The following is a 9,191-nucleotide window of genomic DNA, read 5'->3' as shown; positions in this document are numbered from 1 at the left end:
ATAAAATCAATAAAATTCCTTCCCTCAGTCATTCTTATGTTATATGATTTTATCCAGCAAATTAGCATAATTGTAACAAAATTGAAAGAGTACAAAAAGAGTACGCAAAGATAAAGAATACTTTGTTATGTATTTTTTTATTGATTGAATTATAAGAGTAAAACTAAGTATATATAGAGTATTATCTACGAAAGAGAAAAGCAAAGATAAGATAAGATGGTAACATAAAGATAAGATAAGATGATAAAGGCTAAAATTAAAACTGAATTTATAAATTCTGTTGGGCTGAATTTGTGGGTCGTGAGACTTCTTTATTGTTGTCATGGGCTAATGTAGAAGAATGGTTTAATACGCCCCAGCAAGTTGGAGGATGAAATATATCGAGAACTCCAAGCTTATTGAGATTAAGATGGAAGGATTGAAGAGACATAGGCTTTGTGAAGATATCAGCTAATTGCCCAGAAGAAAGAATAGGGAGAAGTTTCATCACTCCAGCTTGAGCTTTTTGTCGAACTAAGTGGCAATCGACCTCTAAATGTTTGGTCTGTTCATGAAAAACTGGATTAGCAGCAATATGAAGAGCACTTTGATTATCACAATATAAAACTGGTGGGCGTATAGGAGAGATGCGTAAAAATTGTAACAGATTTAGTATCCATTGAAGTTCACAAGTTGTGTTGGCAAATGCACGATATTCTGCTTCAGTGGATGAGTGGGCAACGATGGTTTGTTTCTTGGTCTTCCAAGAGACTAAAGAGTTGCCTAAGAAGAAATAATAGCCTGTTAAAGATCGCCGAGTGTCAAAACATCCGGCCCAATCAGAGTCACTAAAGTTGAGAAGCTGATTTTTTATTCTCTTGGAAAAAAAAGTCCTTTGCCGAGGCTAGTTTTCAGATATCGTAACACATGTTTTGCAGCTTGAAGATGAGATTCAGTAGGAGTTTCCATAAATTGACTTAATTGTTGAGTGGCATATATGATGTCTGGTCGAGTAGTGGTAAGGTAGACATGCCCAACCAAACGGCGATACACAGAAGGGTCAAATAGCAAAGGACTTTTGTCTTGATATAGTTTTGTGGAACTATCCATTGGAACGGAGGTAGGTTTAGCATTTAATAAACCAGAATCTTCCAAAAGATCAAGACAATATTTTCTCTGAGATAAGCAAATTTCCTTTGCTGATTGAGCTACTTCAATACCCAAAAAATATTTTAAAGGGCCCAAATCTTTAATTCAGAAGTGTTGGTGCAAAATAGACTTAATGGAAGCAAGTTCAGAAATAGAATTGCCGGTGAGAATGATGTCATCAACATAGACTAGAAGTATAGAAAATTGAGCACCAGTAAATTTAACAAATAGACTATAATCAGATAAGGTCTGCTGATATCCATGGGATAGCAAAAGATGAGAAAGTTTGTCATACCACATACTACTAGATTGTCGTAAACCATACAATAACTTTAGTAACTTGCAGCATTGATTTGGGTGAGGAGATGTAAACCCGAGTGGCAAAGTCATGTAAACATCTTCAGAAAGATCCCTATGTAAGAAAGCATTATTGACATCTAATTGATGTATTGGCTAATGCTTCATAGAGGCCAATGCCAAAACTAATATGATGGTGGCAGACTTGGCAACAGGAGAGAAGGTTTTCAAAAAATCAACACCTTCAGTCTGGATGAATCCTTTGGTCACAAGGCAAGCCTTATATCAATCAACTGAACCATTATGCTTGCGTTTGATGCGATAGACCCATTTACAGCCAACCGGCTTAACACCTGCAGGACAATCAACCAGACGCCAAGTTTTGTTCAACTCAAGAGCATCCAGCTCATCTTTCATAACACTACGCCAATTGGGATGTTGATTGGCATCTTTAAAGAACTTTGGCTCAACGTCAGAATGTAGAGATAATAGAAATCTTTTATGTGAAGATGAAAGAGAAGAAAAAGACATGATTGAAGATAAAGGATACTTTCACTTTGAGGGAGATTAATTTGTAGAGGTGAGAGAGGAATTGCACAATTAATCAGAGAGATATGCTGGAGGTCGGTGAGGTCGATCAGAATGACGATGATGGGGTTGCTCAGGTGGTGAGGAAGGTGACCAGGGATGAGGAGGTGATGATGGACTAGTGTCTAGTGTGGAAGAAGAGAAGGGTGTCGGCCTCAAAAGAGATTTGGTTGTCATGGATTCAAGTTGGTTAGGACAATTCAGTGAGGAAGAAGGAGAGGTTGTTGGAGAAAATAAAGAATTAGATGGAGTTTGGTCAATGGGTATGGGTGAGGGTTCAACTGGAAGGGTTGGTATTTTTGGGTTATGTGTGTTGACAGAAAAATTGTTTGGTTCAGAATTTGTTGTTGGGTTGGAGGGAGAAATTGGGTCATTTGTGTGGATCAAAGAAAAGACTAATTCATAAAATATAACATTCCAAGAAATTTCAATCATTTTGTCATCCAAAAGATAAATGATATATCCTTTAAAACCATTTTGAAAACCAATGAAAACACCCTTTTTGGCTCTTGGATCAAATTTTGATCTATTTGTCATTAGGATAGACACAAAACATAAACATCCAAAAACTTTAAGGTCATGATAATTTGGAGGATGATTAAATAAAATCTCAAATGGTGTTTGAAATTAATTGCAGAGGATGGAACTCTATTAAGCAAATAAAACAGCATGTCTAACAGCATAAGACCAAAAAGATAATGGTAAATTAGATTGAAACATAAGAGCACAAGCTATATTTAAAATATGTTGATACTTGCGTTCTATCCGTCCATTTTGTTGAGGGGTTTCAACACAACTACGTTGATGAATAATGCCCTTGGAAGCATAAAAATCATGTAAAATAAATTTTGGTCCATTATCGGAACGGAAAGTTTTGACTTTAGAGTTGAATTGTGTTTCAATTAAAATATTAAAATTCTTTACATGATTTTGCACTTCTCCTTTTGATTTTAACAAAATAACCCAAGTAAAGCGACTAAAATCATCAACGATAGTTAAGAAATATTTATGATTATGAATAGAATTTTGTCGAAACGGGCCCAAATGTCAAAATGTAATAAATAAAAAATTGCATTAGCTTTATTAAAGCTTTGAGAAAATGAAAATTTCTTCTGTTTAGAAAAATGACAAATATCACAAGTTTAATCATAATGCATAGAAATAAAAGGAAATTGCTTATGTAAATAATTATGTCGTTATTCAGAAAGGTGACCCAAATGAAAATGCCATAGCTCGGATGGTGTAATGACTGATTTTGTTTTGATAGTATGAATGGAATGTGAAGTCGATGGAGTGTGAGTGAGAGTATTTTCAACAACATACAAGCCTTCTCTCATTCTACCAAAACCAATCATCCTCAAAGTGTTGGCCTGTAAAGTGCAAGAAGAAGATGAAAAAGTGAGTTGACATTGAAGATTAGAAGTAATTTTGGATATGGAAATAATGTTAAAATTAAAGTAAGGCAGATAAAGAACATCATGAAGGATTAAGGATGAAGAAAATTGCACAACACCCTTATAGGAAGCAGTGACTTTAGTGTTATTTGGTAAGTGAATGATAATGGGAGAGACTTTGTAATATGAAATAAACCAAGATAAGTTTGATGCAATATGGTCTGTGACACCAGAATCAATAATCCAAGAATTTAAAAAGGTATTTTTGTTGGAAAAATTATTTAAAATAGAAAATATGTTTAAAGAACAAAGATAATGAGTATTCGGATAGGCAAAAACCCATTTTGATTTGATGAACCATTATCTCTATATTCTGAAGAGGGAGACTCGGTCTTTTTTAGAAGTGCTATGAGAGCTTGTTCTTGGGCTAGTGAGAGGTCCAAAATTGGGTTTGGATTGGGCTGTTGGGTATGCCCTTCAACATGACCTAGGGTTGCCCTCTCATCATAAACTAGAGGGGCGATTGAAGGAGGAGTGGCGGTGGCGACAGCAGTGGAGTGATGTGGACTACCAGGGTGACGTGGATACCCTGGCGGGTACCCGTGTTTCGAATAACAGACTTCAATCGTGTGGCCACTATGACCGCAATGCGTGCAGAACTTAGAGGAACCACCACGTCCCGCGTTGAAGGGGAAACCACCGCGACCCTTGCCGGAGGAAAAGCCACTGCGACTGCGACCGCGACCTTGTGAGGGGTGCCGCGAATCGACGGCGGCAGTGATGAAACGTGGATCATCTAGAATTCCAGTGGTAACTTGTAGCTGTTGTTCATGCTGGATGACAAATGCAAAAACTCTAATTGCTGGAGTAATTGGTCTAGGAGAAGTATTTGAGATCGCACTACCGAAAACCGTTCATCCAATCCCTTAAGAAAGCGAATTATGAAATCTTGTGATCTGTGAGATGTTGCTAGACATGAACAGACCAGGAGAGGGCGAGAACTGTCGAGTTTCTCCCAAAGAGACTTCAGTGATGTGTAGAACTCGGTGACAGACAGAGTGCCCTGCTTAAGTGCATAGATTTCTTCTTGCAACTCAGCAATTCAGAGAAGATCGCTCTGAGCAAATCGTTCTTTCAAATCGGTCCAGAGGCAATGACAAAATAGATGACACTTTGAGTTATAGAAAGGGACAAAGAATGGAACAACCAAGATAAGACCAAGTTGTTGCAACGTTCCCAAGCCGAGAAAGAGGATCCTTAGGTAGAGGAGAGGAGATAAAACCGGTAAGAAATCCATATTTATTTTTGGAAATAATAGCCATAGTGAAGGATCTATTCCATGAATGGTAATTGTTTCCTGTGAGAACAGGGGTAACCAAGACTGAGGTAGGATTTTCGCTTGGATGAATATAAAAGGGATTGGTTGTATCCTGAACTAAATTGAAAGGTTGATTATTCATGGTAGGCGGGAGAGTTGAAGGAGTTTTAGGATCTAAATCGGTTGGTTTATCCATGGATGTCAGTAGAGCTCAAGAAGAACTCTGATACCATAACAAAATTGAAAGAGTACAAAAAGAGTACACAAAGATAAAGAATACTTTGTTATGTATTTTTTGATTGATTGAATTATAAAAGTAAAACTAAAATATATATATATATATATATATATATATATATATATATATATAGAGTATTATCTACGAAAGAGAAAAGCAAAGATAAGATAAGATGGTAACATAAAGCTAAGATAAGATGATAAAGGCTAAAATTAAAACTAAATTTATGAATTCTATTGGGCTGAATTTGTGGGCCGTGAGACTTCTTTATTGTTGTCATGGGCTAATGTAGAAGAATGGTTTAATAAATTGAAAACATCATTGAGTTCCTAATGATACAATCTTTGAAATTTACTCCTAATCTAATGAGTTCTCTTATACAAGATACCATGTATTGTATTTTAGTTTTTTACAATCATTGTCCTACTTCCACAATGGAGGTTAAACTTCAAACAAGAAAAAGTAGGAACCTTATTCAATTAGAAATTAAAATAGTTACTACCAACGAAATCACAACAATCAAATTCAATCATTCAAGCATAATCAAAGACTCTTAATCCATTTTGAAATTTTTCACTGATTTATTATCAAATTCTTTTGAAATCAAAATAACATTCAATATTCTGGCAAACGAAGAATATTCAAATTCACATTAAATTTTTCATAAAAAAAAAAATAAAGTACAATAAAAATAAAAATAAAATGGAATCTTAAAAGAGTAAGTAGAGGTAGAGGGAGAAGGACAGAGATCAGAATCGCTACTGAAAAAGAAGAACAGAGAGGCGAAAACAATGAAGTGGTAGATCCGAATGTAGCGAACATTCAAATTCACATTAAGAGAATCAGAGAACAATGAAGTGATAGACCCAAAAGCGTGTTATGGTATTAAGAATCAGAGAACAAATACAGTGCAGAAAAGAACGAACAACTACGCGAATGGAGAAGATTAAAGAATGACCATTATGCTAAGAGAGGATCAGAGAGCAAGCTACCGCGAAGAGAGAGAAGAGCAAAGAAGGAGCGACTGTTGATGGGAAGCAGAGTTCTTAACTCTTCTCTTTGAAACTCATATTAAAAAAAGATGAAACATTTTATTTGCCAACTGATTTGCCACTCACACACTGTCTCAGACACACTACTAATTGTAATTGATATAAACTTAACAGTAAGTAACGATGCTTCCCACTGTGTCCAAATTGAGCCCAGTCCACTGTGGCATTATCATAATTCTTTATTCTTATTCTTTCCCACAAGCATTAATTATTTCTCTTGTCAAAACTCAAAAAGAAAAGCCCTCATGCACTGAACAATTCCTCCACGCAGTAAATTTGACAAAGAATCATGTTATTTTTATTATAAAGTTAACTATATCTTCACATAAAAGTCATAACTAGGACAATAACATATATTATATTAAATATATTAAATTATCAAACTATTGTGTTTATATTAAGATATTTACCTTTTTATTATTTTATTTCCGCACTTAAAATTTGCAACTTCTGTGTACACAGATTTGGACACTTATTGTCATAGGTCTTCTCTTCTAGATGCATGTCTCCTGTTTCAAATTAATAATTTATTTTTTGTAGAATGAAAAATTCTGATTCGCTGCACCATTTATATATTGAATTATAACCTAAAATGGTGATACATGAATTGACTAAACATAAAGCTGATTCACCTTCTTATTGTGCTCTCTCTCCTCTACTTTAATTTCTTTATCTACATCTATCACCGTGCTTCAACATTGGCCGTTATTCCGTTAATAAACTTGAATATCTTGTGATTTAGAGCTATTGGCCAGAACCAGATTCACTTCTAGAAAATTTCATCATTCTAGAAAACCTTAATTGTGTGATTATAATAGTTAGATATTCTTAAATCTTAATCATAGACACATAATGATGAAAGTTGTACACCCAACTGAGATTATGAAAAACAAAAAATACTAAGTGAGATCCTTAGAATATTAATTACCTAAGGGATGTAAAATAAGCAATTTGACTTCACAAAATGACCAAAATACAAGCTCCATAAACTGTTACTGCATGTGTATGTAATCCATAACATCATATGTTTGACATTTTTCTATGTCATAGAAATCATTAAAGATCATACTATTTTCCTCAAGTTTTTTTCTGAGCCACAAATTAGTAGTATGCTGTTTCCTGGTGTGGGATTAATTATATTGAATTAGGAAAGTACAATAACGAAAAAGGCACTTAATAATTTGTTTCCTTGTGAGAAGAAGTTAGACTTGCAAAAGAATTTCAAAGCTATGCAAAAGCCACCACATTGACCAATGACCATCCAAATACAATGGACACACAATGTTTTTCAAACATAGTGGAACATTCTAATAAACACGTGCCAACGATACTTGGCCAAATCATCACATCATGCCAAATTGCTTTTGCATGTTTTTTCAACCATATAAATATAACTCAAATTGAGCCTTTTCTTACCATGCATGCAAAACCAAAGCAAAGCAAAACAAACAAAACACATAACCATGAATGAAGATGGATCAAAGGGTAGGACAAAGGATGACGGCGGAGATGTCCGATATAGAGGCGTACGCCGCCGTCCTTGGGGGAAGTTTGCGGCCGAGATTCGTGACTCCACTAGGCAGGGTCAGAGGGTTTGGCTTGGGACATTCAACACGGCTGAGGAAGCAGCTAGGGCTTATGATAGAGCCGCTTATGCCATGAGAGGTGCATTTGCTATCCTTAACTTCCCAAATGAGTATCCTATGTCCGGTTATGGTAATAACCGCACCGGTGGCGGTGGCAGTGGCTCCTCTTATTCCTCCGGCGCTTCAACGTCCTCTGCTTCATGGCAGGGCAATGTGGAAGGCAGGGAAAGGAGTGAAGTGTTTGAGTTTGAGTACTTGGATGACAAATTGTTGGAGGAGCTTCTTGCATGCGAAGAAAAGAAGAAAAATGGACCATGAATAAGTGAAGGAAAAAAAAAAAGAAGCTAGTTCTACTCTTACTAGGAAGAACTTTACCTAGCAAACTATCAAAAATTTTTCCAAAACCAGAGGAATAATGTTGTTAAGGACAATGTTACTTATTATAGTACTATAATTTGCAATTTTTGCATGTGTGTCTCTAAAGTGTATGCTTTATGGTGATTAAGCATATATTATATCATCATCGCTAATTTTTATAAGTTATGGTGTAAAACTAAAATAGTAACTAATATTCATATATATGGTTTGTGTGTTTGAGTTGTGACAATGAAGGGAGTTAAGTGGTTGTCCGCATTATATCATTGTCCTTGGTAAGAAAATTAGTATTTTTCTGGTTGGTGATGATGTTGTCCCCACAATCCCACATGATATTCGCTTTTGGGCCCAAATTCATTATATACTCTGTTTCCTTCTCCAATTTTGATGATAACACACTGCCAAGTCCATTTCACTAAATCCCAAAACAATTGGCATTAAGCCATTAACTATGTGCTCCGTGAAATAACCAATTAGGGTTGGTCTAGTAATTAGTTTATTAGTCTGTTTAAGTATATGTCAAGAGTTTGAATCTTACTTTAAACATGCAGCATTCCATAAACTTACGACAAACTTTTAAATAAAGTTTAAATCTGCAATAAATTAATTATTGATATGTGGGAGAAAATTGCATGGAAACAAAAAAAAAATATATGTGCTCCACGAAATGTTTGAAAATTTTTTCAACTTGACTAGACATCCCCTCACCATAAAATAAAAAGGCTAAACGGTCAACTTGAATTTTCCACTTAGAATATGAACAAACATTTGGAACAACTCTCATTTGTCAACTGTTAGCTAGTATTTTCCTCTCATGTATGAGAAAGAATTGAAACTCGTATCTTGGTATGAATATCTTGATATGAAGTCATTTATCGTTTAATTATTGTTAATATGTATTTTATATTTTAATATATATTTTTTAAGAGCAGCTGATATTTTTGCGCATCTTGCATGATTATTTGTACAAATGCAGTCTAACTATCTAAGTATTTGTCGCCTGTATAAACTATTTCTAGCAAAAAGATATATACATTTATGATCCTGTATGTCTATGTTGAGAAGTCTTAAATTAAATGACATGATTTGTAGTATTATTTGGAATATGACTGTATGAGAACATCTAATAAGACTAAACATTTATCCACTCCTCCAAACACCTGGTCAGAATCAAATCACCTTCAACCACGCAACCTTTAGCAGATATAGCCCACA

General features: G+C 35.0%; 1 protein-coding gene across 1 annotated transcript; it reads left to right on the top strand.

The window, feature by feature from the left end:
* The first annotated feature begins 7,443 nt into the window (after window positions 1-7,443).
* LOC130951828 (ethylene-responsive transcription factor ERF096) lies at window positions 7,444-8,139 on the top strand. Its single transcript, XM_057880564.1, has one exon. It carries the CDS (start codon window positions 7,479-7,481, stop codon window positions 7,917-7,919), a length of 441 nt encoding a protein of 146 aa, XP_057736547.1. The 5' UTR covers window positions 7,444-7,478; the 3' UTR covers window positions 7,920-8,139.
* The last annotated feature ends 1,052 nt before the right edge of the window (window positions 8,140-9,191 follow it).

The sequence above is a fragment of the Arachis stenosperma genome, chromosome 9 (genome assembly GCF_014773155.1).
Source record: "Arachis stenosperma cultivar V10309 chromosome 9, arast.V10309.gnm1.PFL2, whole genome shotgun sequence".
In the NCBI taxonomy this organism is placed as follows: domain Eukaryota; kingdom Viridiplantae; phylum Streptophyta; class Magnoliopsida; order Fabales; family Fabaceae; genus Arachis; species Arachis stenosperma.
This window is presented reverse-complemented; position numbering and strand designations above follow the sequence as displayed.